Here is a 27158-nt window from a genome sequence, read left to right on the forward strand (position 1 = left end):
GCCAAGAGTAAGGGCAGTGGAATCACCTGCATGCTTTAAACATAGGTAATAACCTACAAGGCCATCTGGTACACATGAGTGATTTTTTGAAGTGCTGTCCACATACACATTTGAGTTCGTTCTAAGAGCTAGGATGCCATACTGTATCCGCATATTATATGGGCGAATTCAAGCAGTGTTGGCTTTTGCAACTGGCAGGTGGAAATTTTGTCAGTCACTTTGGAGGAACTGGAACAAGACCGCCATCCACCAACAATTCCCTGTTGGCCCAAAAGGATACCAGCAAGGATGGATGCACCACCTCCCTCCCACTCCTGCTAGATATCATATAAGAGGGCAATTTTTGTTCTGTATCAGGGCTTGAATTCTGACTGAAAAGGGTCCAGATAATGTACTTCATCCAGGATCCTTTGGAGTAGCAGAGCCAACACTACCTCAACCACAAAAAGAAGGTGAGAAACTTGATAAAAATTGTCCAGAATGGTGAGGTCCATGAATGACTTCAAAGGAACAATCAGCCTCTCTTACCATCTATAAAACTATAACCCATGCCATCAAACAAAGCAATATATAGACACAAAATCACACAAAATCAGTAGCAAGAATGATATCATGCCTAGAGACACTCCTTTATTGAACATCACCATTTCCTTTCCAGCCAGCACTCTCACTGCTGATCACAAATTTAGATTAGTGAACAGGTCCTTTTAGTCTCATGTTCCCTTTAACCTGAAATTAGTTCACCAGATTCTTAGGCAGAGGGATTTTTCACACCTGCTGAACTTTCTTCATGGCAAGTGGATGACCTAAAATTGAGTCATAATTCCTCCCTCCACCTTCTATGTTCTACAGTGAATGCTATTCTTTCTTTTGTTCATTTTAGAGCTTAGCATATTTTGTGTACCTTGTTGTATTTCTAAATCTAATCTGAAGCAGACATCATGTAGTAATATATGATTCGCTTTTTAGATTCAAATTTTATTAGCATCCACTGGAATACTTGGCTGAACTTGAGACTTGTTCTGTTTGTAGTCTTACATACAGGATCAGCATAGTCCAATGTATGTGGATCAGTTTATCTTTCAGGCTACATCTGTACAACATCTGTACACAACATTAGAATCTATACAAAAATAATAGACTTGAAAATTTACCTCTAGACACTCACCAACACAAAGTTCTGATGGATAATGGAGAATTTCCTAAATAAAATTGCCCTATTTTCATCACCTATATTAGATCAGCATTGAAATAGCAAATTGTTTTGATATTGGCAGTGTTGTCATTAGGCTACAGAGTTGATTTCCAATAGAGATGAAAAGCAGTAATTCACATATCATGCAGGAGTCAGGACTGCAGTTTCAAAATGTATTTTACTTCTCAGCCAGATATCACAGCTTCTATCTGTCTGCTTATCCTCTTCATATTTTGTTATTTACTTTGCATTAGACTGAATTGATTATAACAGTAACTGCCAGACTGTGTACTAGCCCCCTGAATGGGACTGAATAGCCAGTCCTCAGAAGAGGTTATTCACTCAATCTCTGAATAAATCATTGCTCTAGGCCAATTTTCTAAGCAGATGACATGCTTAAAACAGTGATTTAAGGAGAAACATTTAGGAGGAACATGGGCACCTATTTGCATGCAAAAAGTCCTTAGGACAATCTGTGGCATATTGAGCTAGGCTCAGAAACCCTTATCTGAATGCTACAGTCAAGGCAATATGAGTTAGATGGATCAGTGATCTGATTTAATATCAGGCACTTTCCTCATGGGGTTGAGTCTTATAGATAGTGCTTATTCTTAAATGGCCTAAAATATCTATTTTCAGGACAGAAGATTGAAGTGTATTTCCAGTTCTAATTCAGAAAGCAAACATACTTCACTATTACAAGTTTGGGAAACATTTATCTAAAAAATTAAATGGGAAGGGTTTTGTTTTTTTTCCTGAGTAAAGTGTATGTAGTGGAGGGAATGCGTAACTGATTTTTTTAATGAAATCTATGCTTCTTTCTTCCTGATCATATATATACTTTCCAGTTTCAGAACCTTATGCTGGGAACAGTATTATTTCCATCCATTATATCCGCTAGTTTCACTTGTGATAATGGATATAGGATGGAATGGAAGTGTCATAGATTACCTGAGGCATTGCTACAGATGAATGAGATAGTGTCCCTCTTGTAATTTGTTTTTAAATGTTATGTTTTCACATTCATTTAGCTATTATTCTGTTTGGTCATTCCTCTGTTTTAGATTATTTACTCAGCAAAGGTGTAAGAAAAAAGAGAAACAAAGGAAGATGTGATTCCTCATAACAATGGCCTGCCATTTCATGAGTATTCTATCATTTTTATTCCGGATCTATAAAGGCCATATTCTTTTCCTTTCTGTAACAAATGAGTGTTCAGTTATTTTCTGCAACATAAAAGAATAGCTAAAGAATATATTATCTTTTTTCCAACACAACATTGTAATTTTATTTTTCTTTTTACATGAAGATAAGTTTTAGCCTAAATATGGAATTTGCTGAGCACACATAGAGCAGATTAGCCTGACTCCTCTAAGGTATGTAGATTTTGCTCATGCTTTGATTTCTTTTTATTGCCTTTTCACCTTCGTAATTATAATACAACATCTGCTCAGTCACTGGTCACCAACCCTTATTTGCTGATGCCATCCCACTATGGCACAGCCATTCATGTGTGATAGCAGTAGCCAATCGGGAAAGATCTTGCTGCGAGAGGTTAGGTTGGGCACACAAGGAATAGCTCTGGGGGCAAAATGTTGCAAAAGAAAAGGCTGCATTAGCCTCTTGCCAGAACGCTGAAGGCAGCATTTAATTAATACCATCATTTACATAAGCATCTTTATCTAGCTTGGATACTCAGGCTGATAATAATTGCTTGTACTTGTATTTTACTTGGCAGTTGAATAGAAATTGAGATGAGATCACCCAAGGGGTGGGGGGACAGCTATTAGAGAACTAAACAAAAGGAATTCTGCAGTAAGTTTTTTCATTTATTTTAATTGCCAAAGAAGCAGAAATGAAATGTTTCAGTTGTGTGATACTGTAAAGACTTTAAATACAAATTTTATTTTAACGTTTATATGGAAAAGCTTATCTGTGCTATTGGAACAATAAATTTGTTTTCTTTTGAATTACAATATTGTTTACGTAAAATATAATTGTTGCTCATGGTCAATCATTTAATGCCTGGTGAAATATTGATATTGAAAGGAGAATCTAATTCTGGTTAATTGCTATTAAAGCACATGGGATGAACAATTCAGCATTTTAAATGATGTGCTTGTACTCACTAAGCCTTTTTAACGCCTTTATTAGGATACTGTATAGAACAAGGTTGAATTGAACCACAATATGGAATGTACCCGCTATATTTATTAAAATAAACTTGTGTTTTATTCTGAAAAATATTCAAAGCCAAAATCTGTAAGTTATAAAGTGAAATAGCTGGATACATCCTATATGTTAAGCCATACACAAATAAACTACGTTATACAAATATATGCACATCTAGTCAACAGGTGGTGTATTTATGAGCTGTGCCTGATATGTTGATATCAATTACTCACATGTAGCCAATTGTCAAAGATTATGTTGTTTCAGAAACTGTAGCTATTTATGTAAATAATTTTCTCATTTACAGTATATTATATTGAAACTTCATCCCTTGAATTTGCATGTCATCCTTATGCAAGGACCATGCTAATCTTTTCTGTAGTAATCTAATATAGTGAATGTGCAACAAATATAGTAGTTAGATTGTCTTAAAATTGTATTCAACTTAAGTCATTGACTATGATCAAGTAAATTTTGGTCATCCATCTTCTTTCTCATTTATATTTTTATTCTACTTTTTCTTAGGAATCAAGGCATCATATATAGCATTTAAGGGATTAAATTATCCCATTCCTTCCTCAATATTTACCAGCCAACAGATCACTCTTGAGACAGTGCAAGTTGTACATGCTCAAACAATGGAAATTTTTTAAAGAAGAGATTGGACAATGCCAGAAGTGGCATGCAGAGCCCTCTCTCTGGGCACGCATACCATCGCCAGCTGCTCTTCTGGTTTCTGGCACCCACATGTGCGCCAGCTAATTGATCTTCAGGTTTGCCGGAGCACTGGAAACCCAAAGACCAGGTGGCTGGTGCACATGTGTGTGCTGGCCACTTGGTCTTTGGGTTACCGGTACTCCAGCACATGTGCGCACATGCACACACACGCATTCCTGTTTGGGCACTCGGTGCCGAAAAGGTTCACCATCACTGATATAGGGTTTCCTGCTTGAGCAAGGGATTGAACTAGAAAACCTCCAAGGTCCCTTCCAATTCCGTTATTCTGTTAACACTTGGACATCATGGTAGAGTGAATGAACAGGAGCTCAGATTAGAAGAAAATTTTGCAAGGGAATTTAACTGGAGAGGAAAAAAGGGATGGAGTACATTGACCACTTATCTCCAGAAACTAAGCATCTAAGTGAGGTTAACTGATCAAGGAAGTTTAAGCTTCAAGGTCTATAAAATTATAACATAGATATTATCTTTTAGCTCCTAAAAAAGAAGAATATAAAGTTACCAACAATATCTAGTATTACATAAAGGATATCAGGGGATAAGATGCTTTCCACTATATTGCATATTATAATAAATGTACAATTGTCTGCTTGATGGACACAAATCGTGAGCTTATGTTCAGTACAGTTATCTTCTAGCTAGCAGTGAGCAAGTCCTTTCCCTTGAAACAAAAAGAGTTGAATTGGAGATGTCTACACAGACTAAAATGTATGTTGACAAAAACTTCCAGAATGCAATAACTTTGTCACAGTTCCAATTCAAGGAGAACAAGGGTCTTGGAGAAGGACCCCCTTTAAAAATACCAAAAGCATTCCTGTAGGAAGGACACAGTCATTCAGTGATGAACCCACATTGGTCAGCCCAGCCAGATCAGGAGACTCCACAAGTCTGACCGGAACTATTTTTTATTAATATAGATTATGATAAGAGAACTTTGAAGGCTTGACTGAGTCATATCTATGGTTCTAAAAACTATCTCCTCGTACTCTGATGCTTCACTGGGAAGAAAGTGAAAGTTTGTAGGTGATTCATTCACCCAGGGTTTGTGATGGGCATATAGTTTGTATGGTGACTTGCCCATCTGGTGCAAAAGTTGCAGGTATCATGAGATGTTTAGATAAAGTACTGGGAGAAAAGCAGTGGTTGTGGTCATATTAGCACCAGTTATATTGGGAAATGTAGTTACCAAACCTAGGAAACCAAATTTAGTTTGCTAGATAGCAGGGCATCCAAGATTCCCAAGGTGGCATTTTGAAAAAAAGGTAGTTATTTGATGAGTAGGGCCAACTAGACAAGCAGAGTTTAGGGATGAGACAATAACATCAGGCAGAGGAATACTGTATAGATTTATTAGGCACTGAAGAATGTTTCAGCACAAGCAAAATTTATAGAACATCTACTCAAACTAAAGATGGAAACAATTCCTGGTGCAAAAAAACTGGCAGAGTAATTTTTAAACCTATTCTTAAGGGAATACAGGCAGCTGCTAGACAGCATTTGGTTCAGGAAGGTACAGATATTTCACACTATCACAGACCAGTGCTGGAAGTAGGTTGATGAGTGATTGTGTCAATCGGGAGATGAAAGGGAGACAAAAATGCTGTGAAAAAGGTTCATGCTAAAATGTGAAAAATATGTGACATACTGGTGTTTCCGTGTTAGTGCTACCAGCTTCTAAGACCAGAAATTGGATTTTGAACAAAATAGATATAGTGAGTATAACAGAAACTTGCTGGAATGGAGAAAATTAATGGGCTACAGTCATTCCTAAATGCAAGCTTTATAGTGAAGACAAGGGTAAGGTCATTTGGGAAGATTTCCCTCTTTATATCAAGTGAAATATCTAACATAAAACCTTTATTTGTTCATAAAATCGCGATCTGGTCACAGTGTTCTTTGTAAAATCACTACAGTATTAGGCCATAATGTTCATTGGTTCTAAAGGTTCCAATATAAGCTTCATCCCTCATATATGTAGGTGCAGTATCATCACACATATTCAGAAGGGGCAGATGTGCCCCAGAATATTGTAGTGAGAAATTCCAGATATGACAACAGCTTTAAAAAGGTCTCTTGAATTAAGTGAACCAAATGATAGATATAAATTAAATTTTAGTACATAATTTTATCAAGGATTTTGATTATAGTAGTAAAAACTAATAAAAATTAAACTTAAAAAAGAATAGTAAGAAAGAAAAAATGCAAGTAAAAAAGAAAAATTAACAGAAAAGATATGAAGAAAAAGAAAAGAAATACATAGATAATTTCCATCTTTCATTACAACAAATATAAACAAATTTAGTAATCTTTCACCCCTATAAGATTACAAATACATCTTCATCCCATATCTCACCCTTTTATAAGCAAATCCAATAAACATCAACTTTTCAGTTTTTGTTTTCACCAAAAAGTCTGTAAAGAGTTGCCAGTACTTTGCAAAAAAAAGTGTTATTTCAACGACCACTGTGACCGAATAAACCAGCTTTATATTCCTTTCTTATACTTCTAAGTCTTAATCTTTAGTCCATTGAAGTATTGTAGGATTTGGTTTCTCTTCAGTTCTTCTTTATCCTATTACTCAGATTTCTCCAAGGGTTTAACAAGCCACTTCTCTAGATCCAATAAGAAAACATTTCATCTGTATTTCCCCTTTAGTCTTTAAAACTTCAGCCAGTTTTTTTGTATATCCAATAAAGCATACTTTTCTAAATCATTCTCTTGATCTGTTATTTGTAGTTGCACTTTGAGTACAGTACTTTCTGTCTTGTCAAACAAAATTTGCTCCACATCTGTTATTCCCTCGTTAACTTCTTTTGGACATAATCTGTCCATATAAATCAGATATCATTGCTGACACTATTGATAGTGTAGTTATTAATTTCTGACTCCATTTTTCAAAGGTCTCCATTAATATTTCTGATATAACATTTTGGGTCATTTTGTTAGTCTTAGTTAACCAACACCAAATACAGACTTTTAATTTTTTCCCCCTTCTACTTAGAATGCTGAAGATTTTTTTTAATGCAAGACTAGATCTTATCATTTTCATTCAGAAAATCCATGATTCAGTCCCTACCATCTCTATTTTAAAAAGCACAAAGGGTAGAAGCATTTTTAATGCTTCTAGTAAAAACTAAGCTAGGCAAATTAGAAAGTGGTAGAATATATTATTTATTTATTTATTTATTTATTTATTTATTTTATTATATTATATTTCTATACCGCCCTTCTCCTGCGGGACTCAGGGCGTTGTACAGCCAGGATAAAACATAGCATATAAAATTTAAAAACATTTTAAAAACAATTAAATAATTTTAGCCCGAATTTAAAACAACCCAATTAAAACCGAATTTTGATTAAAAAACTGAGAGGATGGAATCAAGCCAAGAATAGGGAATACTGTATCATAGGCCAGAAGAATTGGAATTTTGAAAGCAATCATGGCCAGTCCTACTTAATGGTTAATGCAAATATCTTCTCATAAAAAAATAGCTACCACAATCATAAAATGCTTACTGGAAACTGTCATTGGGGGCAAACATCTTAAGACATACCGGTAATTTTTGATTACACAGTTTTATGAATGATGACTGAAATGGGATGAAAAAAGCTGTTATGTAGACTATAAGAAGAATTGTAGATAAAGCCTAGCTCATGCTTGATTGCTGGACATGTCCATGCTATTTCCTTGGCAGCATTATAGGAGTGATTTGTCTTTGCTTTTTCCAGGACTTTCTTTTTTTATTTCTTTATTATTATTATTTATTAAACAATTTTATATATGCATTTTTCTTGTTACTTTCCAGTCTAATCTTCATCCTTGGCATTTCTTAATGGTTTCCTGACTAAGTACTGATCAAATTTGATGTCTATAGAGATTCTCAATCATCCAGGTCATGGTTGTTCCAAAGGTGCTTCTTTTTCATGGACTTCCTTATTTTTCTTTGAAGACATTTCACTTCTCATCCAAGAGCTTCTTCAGCTCTTACTGGATAGTGGGGAATGGAAGGATTTATATTCCTTGCAGACAGCTGGTCACATGCATTCTTTTAGAGAGTCGTTGATGCCACTTGGAGGTTTATTTATCTGTGTCCTCGGGGTCACCTGAGTAGTGCAAATTAGCGTGGAGCCTTTTTGAAACTGCTGAAAAGACTTATGTTGTAGGCTGGAGATAGATGATATTGTATCTATCCATCCACCTTTGGGATGATCAGGTTTGACTCTTCATCCTTTTTGATGTTAGCCTAGTAAGTCAGGTATGATTCTAGATGTAGATGAATAGACATCAGTTTTCTAAAATGAATCAAATATAAAATATAGGGATTATATAAACAAGCCAAACTCTATTTTCTAGTTTCTTAGGTATTCTCTATAATTTTGGTTTATCTTTATCTTTCTGTGGACAACTGGACACTTAAACAAAGCAGTATGTTTTAGGTAATCACAATTTTCACTTTGTAAGAAATTCCTATGGAGCCTATACAGCATGGAATGCAGAAAGATTCTTATAAAGAAGATGGTAAAGATTTGCTTGCAACATGGTGGTTTCTATTTTGTTATAAACAGTCAAACAAACAAAGTGTGGTGGTACAGGGAACCTGAAGGAGATCTACTGTAGTGTAATGATTAAGATGCTAGACTAGGCGTCAGGAAACACAAGTTCTACTTCATCCATCACCATGAAATGACTTTGGACTAATCACTGTCTTTAAATCCAACTTAACTCACAGGACTGTGCTGGTCAATGACCATCATTGTGGAAACCCAGAGAGATGAGCTTGAGAAGACAATATTGTGAATGTTACAAAAACATAAGAAAACACTAAAAAGAGATTCAAAATGTTTCCCTGTGTGTAGGGGGAGGATATAGGGAAACAAACCACACTTTTGACATTCTGTTACTACAGTTTAGATCAGTAAACTTCCAGTACTCTTGAGGAGTCTGTTTCCTGACCTGGCTTACCTAAAATAGATGACAATGGTAAAGATTTATTTGATTTGAGAGTTGTTAGTTTGAAAAATTAAAGAAGGATTACTATTCATGGCATCTTGAATACAGATATTTATACTTTCAGGAGCTCAAGATGCCATGAATAGTAATATTTTTATTTAATTAATAATTAATTAATATAGCAAAGGAGGTTCCTGCAGTCACATAGATGTATACCATTTGCATTCTCTATATTCTGTGCATCAGGAAAGTTCTTGTAGACAAATAGGTTCTAGCTTCCTATGCTGGTTTTCTACTACTACTACTGCAGTACTGCAGGTATATGTATTGGTAAGCACTATAGTCTCCTTTTCATTCAAGTTATGTATCTACATAATGAGATTGTTATATTTTCATGTTAATGTACGTTACAAAATTACATATATAACTGCAGTTTATTTTTTCTTTTTGGGGTTTTTTTCCTGCAGTTTTGTTTTAGATACCATTTTTCCAGGAAAGAATCCACTGAAATGTGTGCTATCGAAGATTAATTGAAACTGACCCCATCTATCTGGAATATTGTGGGGAATTGTCAGTTCTTAGTTTTGGTTTCCAAGAGATTAATTCCACAAGTCTCTCTCTGCACAAATTAAACACTGACCATGGTTTATAAATGTAGATTTCTCTTGTCAAATTATTAAATGTTGCTTTTAATGGTAGAGATACTCATAGCAATTTCTTTGTTGTGTATGATGTAAAAATGTGCCTCAGTGTTGTGAGATCAAAAAGCAAGATGGATAAAGCCAAGAAGGAACTGACAAACTCTTTGGGAAGAAGTCCATATCCCCCATATCCCAACAGCCAAAGAACAGACTCTAGTCCAGGAACCAGCTCAATTCCAGCAGATGCTTCCTACAGAACATTCAATAAGAAATATCCAATGGTGAAAGAACGTGGATTTTATTCTGATGTCCTAACACCTGGTGCTTCAGATCTCTTGGGTGTAAGTATATAGAATCTCACTTCTCTTCTTATACTCATATAGGTAGTCCTCGACTTACAACAGTTCATTCAGTGACCGTTTGAAGTTACAATAGCACTGAAAATAGTGACTTATGACCATTTTTCACGTTTATGACCATTGCAGCATCCCTATGGTCATGTGATTTATATTAGGATGCTTGACAACTGACTCATATTTATGACAGTTGCAGTGTCCCAGAGTCATGTGATCCCCTTTTTGCAATCTTCTGACAAGCAAAGTCAATGGGGAAGCCAGATTCACTTAACAACCATGTTACTAACTTAACAACTGCAGTGATTAACTTGACAAATGTGGCAAGAAAAGTCTTAAAATGGAGCAAAACTCATTTAACAAATTTCTCACTTAGCAACATAAATTTTAGGCTCAATTGTGGTCATAAGTTGAGGACTACCTGTGATAGATAGATAGATAGATAGATAGATAGATAGATAGATAGATAGATAGATAGATGTACAGTTTAGATATATAGATATGGATATAGATATAGATATAGATATAGATATAGATATAGATATAGATATAGATATAGATATATAGGTAGGAAAAAGATGCTTTGGAACATGTGGAGAAATAAATAGTACTTGTCTGCAATTTTTTACAGTAAACAATAGTTTTCTTGGAATTTCACGGCAACTAGAGACAACAGCCATAGAAATCTTGGAATATATGAAGCTACTTTAAGGTGTTGCAGATACCTGTTAAGTGAATGTCCCTTTGTTCTTCAAGGCACTTTTTTGCCTTGAATCTGAAGCACTGCACAGCCGGATCATATATATAAATTCTGGATCTATTTCATCAATAGGGAGTAATTGCTGATTTTCTAATTTCATTCTTTGCCCAGTTGCTATTTTTCTTCCCCTCAAGCTATTCTTAATTTGGATAGGAAGATGGAAAATAGATTGTTTTCCGTTCTCTTCTAATTTCTAAGGAGAAAAATTGCCACTTGTGAAAGAAAGTAGCAGTCTCTATTCAAAAATATCTCAGATGCTTTCATAATTAGCTTGGCTTTCCCATAATTGTTATACAAGGACACCCCATATGTTGTAATTCTGGTTTCAACTGATTTGCTTCAATAAAATTTAAGAGCTTGAAATTAAGTTTTAATAATAGAACTGAGAAAGACTAAAAAAAGAGAAGCAGAATAGAAACCACATGTAAAGATTGATTCATAATATCAGAGGTAAGAGAAAAATTCTGCTTTATACTTATTGGAAGTCATTCTAGATACAGTATGATTCACAAACTGTACCAGAAGCTGTATTTTTTAAAAATCAGTGGATTGTATCCAAATGTATCCATTAGATGTTTGAATTCTCAGTAACTTCTGCAAGACATTGTACAGATGGGGAAATATGATGTTTGTATGTGTCATACTGAGAAGTGTAAATATGATGTTTCTTATGTTTATATTTATCCAAAAACGCAGTACATATAGAAACAGATGCAGGTTCACAAGTGATTACCGTATTTTTCGGAGTATAAGACGCACCGGAGTATAAGACGCACCTACCTTTTTTGGTGAAGAAAAGAAGAAAAAGAAATCTCCCTCTCCCTGTGCCTCTGATCAATTTTGCCTCATTACAGCGAACACCCTGCTTTACTTTCATTTTCATTTTCAGCATAGCTTGATTAGCACAAGGAAAAAAAAATCTGCTTCAGCAATTTACCTCTTTGCAGCAAGCAGCAGAGCCCTGTGCAAAACAGCTGAGAGCAAATCAGCTGAGAGTCGGGAGGCCAATCCAATCAACTTGTGCTAATTAGGCTGTGCTGAAGCTGAAAGGAGCTGTTTTTTTCTTGCTGTTTGCTTGCAAGGAGGTAACTGCTGTGAAGCAGAAGCCAAAGGGTGGGGGCCAGTGGGTGGATGGAGCTACATTTGGTATATAAGAAGCACCTAAATTTTCACCCCCTTTTAGGGGGGAAAAGGTGTGTCTTATACTCCAAAAAATACGGTATTTTTTGAACTAAAACTTCCACTCATCCATACATTCATGCGTCCATGCGTCCATGAGTATTTATTTCACTTAAACTTGGATAGGGATCTGGCAGGTTTATGCTAGTACTGGTAATAATTTACTTATTTTCTTTGCCAGACTTACTCAACTTAGAGTCTAGTTTGCCTTGCTAGATTTGAATTCCAGCAGAACTGAGTAAGGATACCCATTGTGCATAGTACCTGGTCCTTTATGATGGCTCCAAAATGCTACCATTTCAATAAGTGTTCCATCACAGTTGAGTAATTCCATTTGTTGTCTTTCTTAAAAGACTCCTGATAGGTATCCAATGGAGGCCTACTACTTTGTCCTGTTTGGATGGGAACTTCTGTTGTTCTGAGAATATTTTTTTCTTCAATAACAATCTTTTGTTTTGTCTTTTTAAAATAGTCATTTGGTAAGTTTCTATTTATTATATGATCCAATGAGTGACAATCAATGCTCATGATAAGTACATAAGGACACTGATAATAATGTGATCCCATATGCAAAGGGAAGATAGTTAGAAAGTTTTCATTGTATGTGTAGAGGTCTGCTCATGTAGTTGTTGAGAATCTTAGGAAATTGCATGTCAACTGAATTGGAGAGTTCAGTATCTTCTTATCTATATTTTGTATATATAGAATTCTTGACCTTGCATCTTCTTGAAATTTTTCTTGTGTTTAATTTCAGGATATGTGCACTGGTCCCAATGTGTACCAAGATTTATTGCAGCAGTCAGAGCTTGAGGAGCACACACCAGAAGGTAAACATACAGTAAAGGATATTATCATTATCTTTCTTACTGAGCAATAGGGGGGGAAAGTTGAGCTCCTGGAATCCAGCAGTGAAAACAGTGAAGAATGAGAGTTGATCATATAGTGTCAAAATCAGCAGAGCACCTGAGTTGAATAAAAACAAAAAAAAAAGTAGGTTTATAAACAAGTATATGTGGCACACACTGTTTCTATAAAGCAGCTGTGAATAAAGGAATGAACATCAAGAAAACAAATCTCCAATTGGTTTGTTTAAACTCCTTGAACAAATGTTTGGTTTTGGTTTGGAGATATGAGAGATGGCATATACAATATGTAAATGCAATTGTACTTTCATATAAGAACAATATTTTAAAAGATATGAAACATGGGAAAGATGACATTTTGGATGACATACCGATAAATAAAAACAAAGCTAACCTCAAAACAGCCATAGTTCCACATAGTTATGCATAGTTGCATAACTCTTTATGCAAAGTGAGCAGGCCTGAGAATGCTTTTCAGTTCTAGTTCACTCTGTCAGTGGAGGAACTGACTAAACAAATGCCAAACATAAACTAACCAGGAAACAAAGGTTTATTGCTCAATTATGTGCCAAGAAATTGGTGTCAACTCTTAGTGATTACATTAATAGTTTTTATCCCAGAGCTATAATTGCACTCAACAATGAACTAAAGGGTCACCATCAGTGAGCTGTTGGACAGTATTACTTGGTCTGTTGTGTGGATGTTTGGGTGGTTTAGGGGTGGAGAATTGTGGTGGGTGGGAGTGTGTTTGGGGATTGTTATGTGTGTTCGACCTGGTCTTTGGGTGTTAAGTGAATTTCGTTGTATGGGTATTCTGTGTATACACGTACAATGACAATCCATTCCAGTTGGGCTTCAGGCCTGGGTACAGCACGGAAATGGCATTGGTCGCATTGTTTGATGATCTCTGGAGGGCTCGGGACAGGGGTTGCTCCTCTGTCCTGGTCCCGTTAGACCTCTCAGCGGCTTTTGATACCATCGATCATGGTATCATGCTGCACCGGTTGCGGTGGTTCCCCTCCTTTCTCTCCGACTGGTCGCAGTCTGTGTTGACAGGGGGGCAGAGGTCGACTCCGAAGCCCTTGTATGTGGGGTGCCACAAGGATCGGTCCTCTCGCCCCTTCTGTTCAACATTTATGTGAAGCCGATATAGTCAGTTGGTGCCATCACTGACTATTGGGGGTGAGTCGTTGGCCCCCACGGATAGGGCTCGCAACTTGGGTGTCCTGCTGGACTCACGGCTGTCTTTAGAAGAGTTGTGGCCGGGAGGACTTTTTATCAGGTCCGCCTGATTCGCCAGTTGCGTCCCTTTCTGGAGAAGGACTCGTTACGTACGGTCACTCATGCCCTCGTCACCTCACGCCTGGACTACTGTAATGCTCTCTACATGGGGCTCCCCTGGAGGAGCACCCGGAGGCTCCAGCTGGTCCAGAATGCAGCCGTGCTGGTGGTTATGGGAGCAACGTGGCGTTCCCATGTGACTCCCCTCCTGCGCGAGCTGCACTGGCTCCCGGTGGTCTTCTGGGTGCACTTCAAGGCTTTGGTCACCACCTTTAGAGCGCTCCATGGCTTAGGACCAGAATACTTATGAGACAGCCTTCTGCCACCAGTAGCCTCTCACCAACCAGTACGCTTCCATAGAGAGGGGCTCCTCAGGGTGCCGTTGGCCAAACAGTGTCAACTGGTGGCCCCCAGGGGGAGAGCCTTCTCTGTGGGGGCACCTGCCATCTGGAATGAGCTCCCCCCGGAGATACAGAGGATCCCAGATTTATGCACTTTCCACCGCGCCCTCAAAACAGTTTTATTCCAGCAGGCTGGTCTGGCTTGACTCTCCCTTTTAATTTGCTTTTAAGTTTTATACAAATTGAGTGTTTTTAAATTCGTTTTTTGGGGCCAAAATTATTTAATGTACTTTTAAATGGTTTTTAACTTTTGTATGATGTATTTTTATCTTGTGGCTGTTCACTGCCCTGAGTCCTTCGGGAGTAGGGCGGTATATAAATTAAATAAAATAAAATAAAATAAATAAAATAAAATAATAAAGTTATTTATTTATTTATTAATAGATTTTCTTCTGTTTTAATGTCTCCAAATTGACCCTTGAGATCTTCCAATGATGTACTCCTTACCATTGTAATTGAATTAATCCGCCTTGCTGCTGGTTGCCCTCTTCCTCTCTTTCCCTCCACCTTTCCTAGCATTACAGACTTCTCCAGAGAGCTAGGTTTGCATAATGTGTTCAAAATATGATAATTTGAGCCTGGTTTCTTGTTGAGTCTTCTCCAACACTAAAGTTCAAAATCATCAATACTTTTTCTATTTGGTAGATGGGTGGCCATATACATTTGTTTAATAAATAAATAAAAATGTCCTTCTCGTTCAAAGTCCAATATTCTGTTTCATAGAGTGGTACAAGGACAACCAATGCCAGCATGATTCTAATCTTCATAGGTATAGACAGAGCATGGCATCTCAATATTTTTTTTCAAGGAGGTATTGTTACTTTATCAAGTGCTAGCCTGTGGTATATTTCTTAACCGCTATTTCCTTTAGTATTAATATTGATCCTAAAAGGCTATTCACCACTTCTGTAACTGATCTTTGTTATCTTAGTCTAAGGCTGGTTGCTGCATCTGTTATTACTGATTTGATCTTCTTTATATTTAATATTAGTCCTTTTTGCACTGTGCTCCTTGACTTTCATTACTACAGCTTCCAGAACATTTTTATTTTCTGCTATCAAAATAGCATAATCAGCATAATGTACTGTAGATTATTGATTTTTTTTCCCTTCAGTTTTAAATGATGCTCATCTTCTTCTAATCCAACTTCCCCCAATATATATTCAGCATCTAGGTTGAATAAATAAGGTGAGAATATACAGCCTTATCTCACTCCTTTGCTGACTGGAGCCAGTCTGTTTCACAAGACTGTGATTTCCTGACACGTTTGTACATTTTCCACGGGACCAATGAAATGTTTTGAGATTCCCATTTTCCTAAGCACATTCCACAATTTTATACAGAGAAGCTGATAAAAGGCCTTTTTATAATCACTGAAGCACTTTTTGAATTCTTCCTATATTTTTGGCTTTAATGTTGCCTCAGCAAAAATGTCACTTGTTCCTTTTCTAAAACGAGCTTGAACATATGCATCTCCCTTTCCATCTAGGGTTTAATGTACATCAGATAGTTCTTAGCATTACTTTCCTAGCATTTAAAGAGATTTTATAATAGTTTGCACACGCCATTAAGTCTCCTTTTTGGTATTGATATCTAGACTGACTTCTTCCAATTGGCCACTATGTTGGTCTCTCGACTTTCTGATATAGTTTAGTCAGAAACTTTACTGATTTCTTCTGTACCTTATCATATTTCTGTAGACATTCCATGAGTTCCTGTAGCCTTCTGACTTGGTAATGACCAAAAGAATGCCCTAACTTCATCTTCTAGCACTAGAGGTTCTTGTAAATAGGACATTTCTTCAAAGGTATCTGTATAGAATTTCAGTATACATTTTCCATGCTTGCTTATCTTCTTTGAATCAATATCTTTCTATCCAGTGGTGTCTTTCAGTATACCAGTTTGAAGTTGAAGTCTTGTGAATTTGTCTGTTTCCATCTTCAGTGTCTTTATAGATGTCACTGTAATACTGCTTCTTTGTTGTGGCCCGTCAGCGGCCTGTGCAGCTCGTAGCTGATTCCGACAGTGAGGATGCTGGTGTGGTGCTGCGCCAGCAGCCTGTGCAGCTGGCACTCGAGTCAGACAATGAGGAGGTTGGAGAAGATGTGGTGCCAGAGGCGGGAATTCAGCCAGAGCCTTCAGAACCTTCAGAAGCTCCCATAAGTGAAGAGGAAGAAGAGGAGGAGCCTCTTCTCGATGCACGGGCGCGCAGAGCTGTGAAAAGGCAGGAGTGGCTCCTCAGGAGGAGGTTTCCTCAAGAGTAAGGCTTGGGGCTAATTGGCCACTGCCTTAGTCTAGGCTATTTAAGGAAGGATGACGACTGAGGCAATTTGCAGGGAACAACTTCGTTCACTCTCCTTCACGTCTTGATCTTAGTTCTCTTATCAATTTCCTGCAAATTGCTTTCTGCCAACCATAGTAAGATTACAATTATTTATTCTTTGGATTCTTGTAGGATGTTAAGAAAATTAATTAACAGCCTTTGTTTGAAAAAGACTGATTTAATTTAGTAAACTAAGGTTTGTACAGACTTTGTGTGTGCTGCGTTCTTTGGGGTCCGTAGCTGGGGCAGAACATTCTTCTCTCCTCTGATACCTTAGTATATGGTTCACTATTATATGAAATCTCAGGCATTGTGGCTTATTTAACAATATAATTAAAATACATCTTCCAGGGTGTCTGAATCTAGCTTGGTATGTCCAAATATAACTGCTCATTTGTTGCAATAATAAACCTTTTCTCCTCAAGTACTGATGGGCTGGCTCACTTAGATTTCTATTCAGAGTATGGGGGTGGATTTCATGACCTGAAGGGTCTCTTCTGGTTTCAGGATTCAGTTATTCTAAGAGACCCAAAAATTTGCCATTATTTAGGCAGGAATTTTTATATTGGGATTTGTCCTAGTGAAAGGAATGTAATCACACAGAATTAAATCTCCTGTTTAAATCTCCTGACTAGAATCATTGCTATGATTACAAAATAAATAAATAAAGCAGCAAATATTGCCAGCAAATCCATACCTCCATGCCAACAATTCAGAATACTATCAAATCTAAAGTTAGTGATGCAAAATCTAAGATTGAGATGGTAGATAGATGAACAAGCTAAGAAATCTCCTTCCCTTCCTAATATAGGTTTATCACAAATTTAGTTCAGGTGACCTTTATAATTTAAAGTGGTTCATAATGGGTTTTGTTTTGTTGTAGATATTCTGCTTTAATTTTCTTGTTTCTTCTTTCTAGCTTGACACTAGAGATACAATAGGGACCATAACCATAACCCAGCAGATTCTCTGATGCAAGTAGTATCCAAAGCTATTGATGACCAAAGGGTTATTATATTGCCCACAGTTCCTATGGCATTTTTTTCTGTATTTGATTTGATTACAATACTTACTTTAGCTTCTATCAGGAACTGCCCTCACTAGGTAAAAGGTCAGGAACAGGCAACAGAAAAAGGATGAGGTGATTTAAATTAGATTCTAACAAACCTCTTTGTCCTCCTAACCATTGTCTTCAACTTCCAACTATTCTTAACTTAGAACAGAGCTGTTTTTTGTTGTTGTTTTTTTGGTTAAAAAGGGAACAAATAATACATGTGGTTTTAATATAGAGGATCACTCAGTGTCAAGAGATCACAAACAACTGGGCAATTGGAACAAACTATAGATATGTTGTTTAAAATACGACAGGGAGAATAAGAAATTACCTCAACATTACTTTTAATCATGAATCAAGATGCTATGGCCCAAGAGTAAATCAAAAAGCTAGCCAGGATTTCTTGGGATTAAACAACTCTTAGTCAGCACTGTTGTACAAACATAACCTACTTGACAATGGGGCAGTTTTCCATTGTGCTGCTCCTCCAATCCATGGACGGGTAGTATCTCCTAGTTGCTGGGCAGAACTGAGTGCCAAACCTTCCCATTGTCAGGCCACGCCCACCTCAACCAATCAGCTTCAGTCTTTCTCACTCAGTTGCTGTGAGAACTTGGCAATTTGAGTGCTCTCTAATTGGAATTTACCTTCCCTGCTTCTTACTTTGTTATTTTATTTTATTATTTTCTCTTTCTCATCTTTAATTGTACTGAGGAGCTGCCACGTGGGAGATTCCTTATTGCTGTGTGCCTTTGGGCGAACTTGGGGCTCCAAGCCGCCTGGCCTATCTCCCCGCCGATCGGGGCTACAGCATGCCGGATTCCGACCCGGCTGGGCGGATCCATGCTTCCTTTGCCGCTGGCGAAGGGCTAGCCTTCCGCTGAGGCGTTAGAGCTGCCCTCGCCTCAGCTCCGTCCTTCGAGCGGCTCCAGAGTGCCTGCCCTGTAATCGGGCGGCCTCCGATGTTTGCGGATCAGCTGGAGAGCGCTGAGAGCGTGCGGCGCTAACAGAGGCGAGCGTTGACTGTCGGACACCGTCTGCGCCGTTTTTCCAGGCTGCGTCGAGGCGCCCATTGACCAGATCGCTGTGGTTCGTCTTCGGAGGTGCCTTTTCCTCGAAAATCAAGCTCCACGCCTCAGCAAGTATTCTGCTTCAGTGACGGCCGCCATTTTGTTTCGGGACTTTGTCAGCGTGGCGGCTGCCATTTTGGAGGGACAAATTTTTTTAAAAAAAAAAAGGGGGGGGGGAAAGAGGAACAAGAGACAGTTGCCTGCTAGCGGTGGGTGGCTTTGGGCCTTATTAACCACCCTTACTGACTTGTGGCCCTGAATTCTGACCAAGGCCTATCAGCTTTATCCCTCCCTTGCCTGGTTGGGTTGGCTGTCTTTATACTGGGGATTTGAGCTCAGCAGCTTCTGACCCTATTTTGCCCCTGCTCAACTGAATCTGCACTGTGGGCATTTTCCTTGGGGGAAGCCTCGGTGCTGATCTCTAGTGGACTTGGCCTACTGCTTGCCCTCTTCTGCCTCATTCAGCATGGCAGACATTGCCTTATCTTCTGATTCAGAGGGCGCCTGTGATTACCCTGACACTCAACATTAGTCAGGCAGTAAGAAAGCTAAATCCAAGTCTCGCAAATCCAAGTCAGCCTCTAAGTCTTCCACTACCAATAAGGCAGAGCAGAGGCGCCATGAAGCCTTAGAAAAACAATTTGAGAGGGCCCAGCAACAACAAGCGACTCTGTCCAGACAAGTTGCCGCTTCTGAGGACTGGGCTGATCCTTCTGGAATTTTGCAAGCCGAATCCTCCTCTGCATCATCAACCAGGCTCGCTACTTCCAACTTACAATGCTCCAAAGGAGTGTCAGTGTCATTGCCAGATGTTTCCAGCCAATCGGATGCTCCATTGGGCCGTAGACGTGTGCTGGAGGCTACATTTACACCTACTGCGGCGGGTCTCCGTCCAGGGGTTCCTGACACACCTGTGAGTTTTCAATCTATGTTGTCAGATGCGCTGGCAAAGATCTTAGCAGCTGGCATACAACAGGAGGTGGCTCGGCCAGTTAACACCTGTCAACCTTCTCCAGCTCCGGCCCCTGTTAATGACGCAGTTCCGAGCACTAGTAGGCAACGTCCTGTCGAATCTTCTTCTGAGGAGTCGGAGGAAGGGGAAATTTGTCCAGAGGATGTTGAATTCTCGGAAGATGAGGATCTCCCTCCCGAGAAGCCCACCTTCACTAATTTGTTCCGACCTTCTGTCTTCAAATCTTTGCTTCATAAAGCCAAGGTCGCTACTAAGTTTGGTATTGCAGAAGGGACCGCTGAGAAGTCTTCTGATTCTCAACACCCACACGATGCTCTATTCCACGTTTCTAAACAAGATCAGGACGTGATTCCTTGTCCTCCCTTGTTTTCCAATGTCATTACATCTGCTTTTGGCCAACCAGGTTCTCTGACTGCTCCGAGTGGCCTAGACAAACGTCTTTATTCTGCTGAGTCACATCTGGAGGAGCTTCTTGCCGTACCTTCAGTTGACTCCCCGGTCGCTGCTTTGTCTACTTCTTCGATGCTGACTTCAGATGTGGTGGATGGCCTCAAGGCGGAGGACCGCAGGATGGAAATGGGGTTCCGTAAAGCGCACCAAGCTGTGGCCTGGGCTATCAAGGCAGCCACTGCCACATCATTTTTCAACAGGGCTTCTCTGATCTGGCTACGCCAGCTTCAGGAGAGGTTGCCCCCCACCGATACCAGGCTGCACCAGGACATTAATAAACTTGTGGCAGCAATGGAATACTCCGCAGATGCCTCCTTGACGGCGACAAAATTTGCTTCACGAGCTATGGCAGCAACGGTGACCAACAGGCGTCTTTTCTGGCTACGAAACTGGCGCGCAGACAACAAAGCTAAGTGGAAATTGGCATCAGCACCATTTACGGCACCATCACTATTCGGTCCTTGTCTGGAGCCAATCTTGATAGAAGATAAAGACAAGCGCAAAGTGCTGCCATCCTCCTTCCGCCGTGCAGAGCGGAGATATACGCCTTATACACAGCGCCAGTCCTTTTGATCCTCCTCGGCATCGAGCGGCCCATACTACCAACGCTCTTATTCCCAGATGTCTGACCGAGCATCAGACAGACAGCCATTTTGTGACAGATCTAGGAACCAATCCCAAGCAAAGTGCCCCTTCAGAGGCTCCTCCTACCGTCCTCCACGCAGAGGAAAGTGACTCGTTGCTCCCAGGCCCTATCGGAGGTCGACTCCAGCAATTCTACCTCCAGTGGGGCCTCTCAACGACCGACACTTGGATCCGCACGACTATCCAGCAGGGGCTTCGCCTCGAGTTCCACACACTACCACCCAACACCTTTCGTCGCTGCCCCATCTCTCAGTGCAGAGTCCAGAGGGAGCTCATGGAAGCAGAGATTTCACACCTCCTCTCCATCAACGCCGTGGAGCCGGTGCCCCAAGGTCAGGAGAGAACTGGATTCTACGCTACCTTATTTCTGGTGCCCAAGTCATCGGGGGGCCACAGGGGCATCTTGAACCTAAAGCGCCTCAATCAATATATTCTGTATCGCAGGTTCAAGATGCACTCCCTCAGGACAGTTTTGGCATCCATCAGACAAGGGGACTATTTTCAATCTGTAGATCTCCGCGAAGCATACCTGCATGTTCCTATCCACCCATTGCATCGTCGCTATCTTCACTTCGAATACAACAACATGCATTTTCAATACCGTGCGATGCCTTTCGGACCTTCACAAAATTGGTGACGGTAGTCACGGCTTCCATCCGATCTCGATCTATACGTCTCAGCTGCTACCTCGACGATTTGCTGGTGATGTCAACTTCCCCGTCGCAGGCGCGGAAAGACATGGAGGTGGTCCTCCAGGCGTTCCAGAACCACGGTTTCTCCATCAACTGGCAAAAGAGCCATCTGACGCCTACGACGCGGCTCCAACACCTGGGTGCAGTGATCGATTCCCAGCTGGGTCAGGTGTTTCTCTCCTCAGATCGCATTCGCGACATCAGAACTATGGTGCGGCAAGTTCAGTCCCAGAAGAAGGTGTCTCTGCGCCTGTTGAATCAATTGTTGGGGAAGTTAATATCCTGCATCCATGTCGTTCCGTGGGCATGCAGACATTCCCGCCCACTTCAGTGGCTGTTGCTTCCCTTCCAGAGAGCGAAACGCAGCTCATCATCCCATCAGATTGTCTTACCCCCACAAACTCGACTGTCACTCATGTGGTGGAGGTCCCCCGCACTGCAAAGAGGATGTGTTTTTCTCGAACCGGACCGAGTGGTTCTAGTTACCGACGCCAGCCTCTCGGGCTGGGGAGCCCATCTGCAGAATGCAGTGATTCAAGGTCAGTGGTCTCCGGCGGAATGGACGAACAGCATCAATTTGCTGGAGTTGAGGGCTGTTCGTCTCGCCTTGCGCCATTTTGTTCACACCTTGGAGGGACAACATGTGTTGGTCCGGACGGACAACGTCACCACCAAGGTGCACATAAATCGGGAGGGAGGCACACGCTCCAGGTCCCTGATGATGGAGTCGGAGAGCTTGTTGGTTTGGGCGGAACGGCACACTGCATCGCTGGTGGCGGACCACATCTCGGGACAGGACAACATCATGGCGGACTGGCTCAGCAGGGAGCACTTAGACCCTTCAGAGTGGTCTCTCAAGCCTGCCCTCTTCGATCAGATAGTGGGACATTTTGGCCATCCTCAGGTGGACCTCTTTGCCATGCCCCAGAACGCCCAACTTCCGAGGTTCTACACGCGTTACCCGACCATCGGAGCAGAGGGTTACGACGCTCTACGCTGTCAGTGGCCTCCAGGGCTTCTCTATGCCTTCCCTCCCTTGCCGCTGATTCCAAGACTGATTCGGAAGGTGTTGTTGGAGGGAGCAGAGTTGATTCTGATTGCACCTCAGTGGCCTCGCCGGCCCTGGTATGCAGACCTAGTGGGATTGTCCGCTTCTCCTCCGTGGGTAATCCCACTGGAGGAGGAGATGCTCAGCCAGGGGGTCATCTTCCACCCCGATCCAGGGTGGCTCCGATTGGCTGCTTGGCGCTTGAGTGGCTCCAGCTACAGAAGGACAGACTGTCTTCTGATGTCATAAAGGTGATTCAAGCTGCCAGGCGTCCTTCCACCACTAGAATTTATGAATCTATGTGGCGTACATTTTCTTCCTGGTGTGTGGCCCATCACGTGGACCCGACCTCTGCGGATATCCCGGACATACTGGACTTCTTACATGATGGTTTAGCCAAAGGTCTTGCTCCTGCCATGCTTCGACGCCAGGTGGCCGCCTTATCCATGGTCATTAGGTGCGAGGAACACCATATTCTTTCGCATAATCCTAGGATTAAGAGTTTCCTGCATGGGGCCTCCAACATCTCGCCTCCGGTGATACATAGGTACCCATCTTGGGATCTTCCGTTAGTCCTTCAAGCGCTTACAACCTCACCATTTGAGCCTTTGGCTTCAGTTTCTCTAAAATTTCTGACGCTTAAAGTCACCTTTCTTTTGGCCATTACGTCAGCTTGACGCGTATCGGAGCTCACTGCGCTATCCGTCCACAAGGACCTTTGTATTTTTCATAGTGACAGAGTGATCCTGCGCTTGGACCCATCTTTCTTACCAAAGATAAATTCATGATTCCACCGCGCTCAAGAGTTGGTTCTGCCTAACTTTTGTCCGAATCCTCGTCATCAGACTGAATCCTTATGGCATACTTTGGACGTTAGGCGTGCTCTCCAGCGTTATATCAAACGTACTGAGTCTTTTCGACAGACTGAATCCTTGTTTGTGTCTTTCACCCCTTCCTCGATGGGGAAGAAGGTGTCGTCTACTACAATTGCCAGGTGGATTAAAGCTTGCATCACAATGGCCTACGACGTACGAACACGCCCCCGTCCGGCTAAGATCTATGCACATTCAACACGCAGTGCGGCCGCATCTGCAGCTTGGTCTACGAATGCCTCAGTGTCCGAAATCTGTAGAGCAGCCTCATGGGCTTCTGACACTTCCTTTATCCGGCACTACAAAATTGATCAGTACGCCTCGTCCGATGCAGCGTTTGGACGTAGAGTTTTACAACAAGTGGCCACGCCTCAGGCTGAGGATTCCAGTCAGCCTCCCGCCCTGAGCTCCTGAACTTGGGTATATCCCCATCCATGGATTGGAGGAGCAGCACAATGGAAAACGGACGTTGTGTTCCTGAACGTCCATACCCACCCATTCGGCTTCCTGTTTCTGTTGTTTTCTCTTGGTTAATGTTTGTTGTGGTTTCATGGTTGGCCTTGTTCCTGCACCTTCGTGAGGAAAGACTGAAGCTGATTGGTTGAGGTGGGTGTGGCCTGACAATGGGAAGGTTTGGCACTCAGTTCTGCCCAGCAACTAGGAGATACTACCCGTCCATGGATTGGAGTCGCAGCGCCCCGAAAATGGACGTTCAGGAACACAACGTCCGTTCTATAGCTCCAGTTACTCAATTCTTCTAGAAAAGAGTTGGAGACTGAGGGCAGCTGAAAAAGCAAGGTTTTTCTATACAAACTCATTGGCATTGTCCTGGCAGCCACAAAACATGCTTCTTTTCCACTAATTGGTTCCCATGCCCAAGCCAAACCTACTGCTGTCTGGCTAACCCATGGAGAAGATACTAATGAGATCAAAACTTGGCAGTGTTTTCTGATATAAGGGATTAATGAATATTAGACATTAGCTGTGGGTGACAATTTCTCCAAATTATGAGGTTTGACCAGTATGATTATATGCTACCAGAACCATTGTGATTAGATTAAACATACATGAACTGGACCTCTATTAAATATTTTCATGTGTTGTGATAAAAATGAAACTTTAAGATTATTTGAGGAAAATATATACTTAGCTATAAGGAATTTGAGGAACACTAGTGCTATGTCAACTGCTTTCTATATTCTTATTCCCTCTATTGGATTTTTTTTTCTTCCAGATTGCTCAGGGACCTCATGGAGTTTTATCACAACAAACTTAGGATCAAAATTAGTGTTAGGATCTAAATTAGGATGAGAATGACTGGCCCAATAAGGTTATCCAGGGAACCTTCTGGTTGAGTTGGAATTTTTGCTTACATCATCCTACACCTATACTCCCCATTCATTTTTACTGGCTAAAGAAAATTTAAGTAATATTGATACTGGATGAAGCAGTTTCTCAGTTTTTATTCATATGTTTTCACCACCTCAATGTAGAAGAGTGTATAATTAAATCAAGAAACATTTAATCTGTGATTTTTTTTCTGAATTTTGTTTTTTTTTAGCCTCAACATTTAATACACCAGAAAATATTGGACTTATCTTGGATAATCAGCAAATTGGACCAACTACACAAATTATCAAAGAGTCAGATTTTCCACTGCAATCATATAAGCCCAAGGTTCAAATTCCATTTGAAGTGCTTCCAGGACAATGCCCTCGAAAGATTGCAATTGAGAGGTATTTTCATCCTGTTCAGTCAATCATCCTCTGGAGTTTATTTTACTTTATTTATTTTGGAAATGTGTAAGATCACCCGGCTCTACAATGACTTTGGACAGCATACAATAAAAGCAATCATAAAATACAATTATTGTTATTACAAACTTGGGGGGAAAGGCCTATTGTATTCACCTCAGGCACTTAATAGATCCTATAGATTACCAAAGAGCTTTTACAGAGTTTCCTGAAGCCTTAGTGGGCAATTTTGCTGTGTGCCTGGCGATCTCTGAAATAAGGGGTCGCTTGCAAAGCTTGATAAAACTGCTCCTGAGTGATAATAATTTCAAGGGAATTCCTTGGTTTTCTGAGGAGCACCAGGAGATGAAATAGCTTAAGAGACACTTAAAGCAATGCTAGCATTAAATGAATGCAACCAAACGTGGATAAGAGCTCATGTTCAAGCATATGCTGTGGTGCTAAGAACAGTGAAACACGGATACTTCTCAGCTCAATTATTTAAAGTGAGTCTCCCTCTCCCTCCCTCCCTCCCTCCCTCCCTCTCTCTCCCTCTCTCTCTCTCTCTCTCTCTCTCTCTCTCTCTCTCTCTCTCTCTCTCTCTCTCTCTCTCACACACACACACACACATACATACACACACACACACACACACACACACACAAAGGCAAATGGAGCTGGAAGATCATCTGTTGAGAAATTGAAAGGCATGTATAAAGCATGTAGGGGATAAAATAATTCATGCTCAGAGTTGAATGCCAGTCAAGAGAGTGCAACTGAGAGGAGGAGGCCTTGTTCAGTGAGGTTATATGAGATAGGTTTCAGCTGTGGATCCTGAAGAGTTTGACAAGGTTCTCTGTGCTATTAGTTTGGCTTCCTATGCACTAGATTCCTATAATGAAAGTTTTCAGGTAAGAGGAAGATGAGCATGGGTAGTAGTAAATATAACATTGAGGGATAGAAGTGTTATTATTCAGCCTTTTCAATTTGTGTAACCACATTATCTGGTGATTTACCCTCCAAGGAGTGCACATCAATGATGCAATGGTGGGTGTACCTAAAGCAAAGAAGGGATGGGATCTCTGTCTCTGTCTCCCTCTCTCTCACACACACACATCCTCTCTCTCGCACACACAGAAAATTGACTAGTCTGGCAAAGCAGAAACAGCATTACACTTTGCCAACCTCTGTAGTTGATTTGCCAGTCAAATCGGCTCTTTCTTTGCTGCTGTTCAGCAGAGCAGGAAAGAGATTGCAGACATGGGATATTTAAGTCACAGTCCCCTTTTATTACCATGGAAACAAATGAGGAGCAGCAAAAAGGCATTGGTCTCTAATGGAGCAGCTTTCACTAACCTTACAAGACTATAGGAACCTAAAGGCTCAACCTCCCTTTGCCCACTCTTCATTTTTTAACAGAAACAGGATTTGAAGAAAATGATAGGGGGTATTTTCTAAATAGAAGAAACCTGGTGGATCAGTTTTCCCAACGTTATTGTAGGAGTGGAATGGATTTAGGTATAGGTTATTCTGCATAAAATTAGGTTATCACTATCAAATGTATTATCTTTCCCATAACACTAAAGTGTGATGGAGAATTAAGGCTGTCACTGACCGTTTATCACGATAGCTATATTTTAGCTATCGTGTCATTATTGGAACTTTTCCCAGTCTCAGGGAACTTGCTTTCAGAAACACAATGAAAAGTATATTGCTTTCATGTCTTATTTATGAGCTTTCCTTATGTTTCTATCTGGCTACTGT

At 40.5% G+C, this 27158-nt stretch overlaps 1 protein-coding gene and 1 non-coding gene across 2 annotated transcripts in view; one reads left to right on the plus strand and one right to left on the minus strand.

The window, feature by feature from the left end:
- Positions 1-3680: 3680 nt before the first annotated feature.
- LOC139313543 (U6 spliceosomal RNA) lies at positions 3681-3784 on the minus strand. Its single transcript, XR_011600141.1, has one exon. It is a non-coding gene; the product is annotated as a U6 spliceosomal RNA (small nuclear RNA).
- A 6011-nt stretch (positions 3785-9795) lies between these two features.
- DNAH1 (dynein axonemal heavy chain 1) overlaps positions 9796-27158 on the plus strand; it is a 163992-nt gene continuing 146629 nt past the window's right edge. The window contains exons 1-3 of the mRNA XM_070933699.1: positions 9796-10038; positions 12744-12816; positions 25223-25397. Coding sequence (XP_070789800.1) covers positions 9796-10038; positions 12744-12816; positions 25223-25397 — 491 coding nt within the window. The remainder of the gene's footprint in view (positions 10039-12743; positions 12817-25222; positions 25398-27158) is intronic.

The sequence above is a fragment of the Pituophis catenifer genome, unplaced genomic scaffold (assembly GCF_029215685.1).
Source record: "Pituophis catenifer annectens isolate HBS135680 unplaced genomic scaffold, rPitCat1.0.hap2 SCAF_2, whole genome shotgun sequence".
Classification (NCBI taxonomy): domain Eukaryota; kingdom Metazoa; phylum Chordata; class Lepidosauria; order Squamata; family Colubridae; genus Pituophis; species Pituophis catenifer.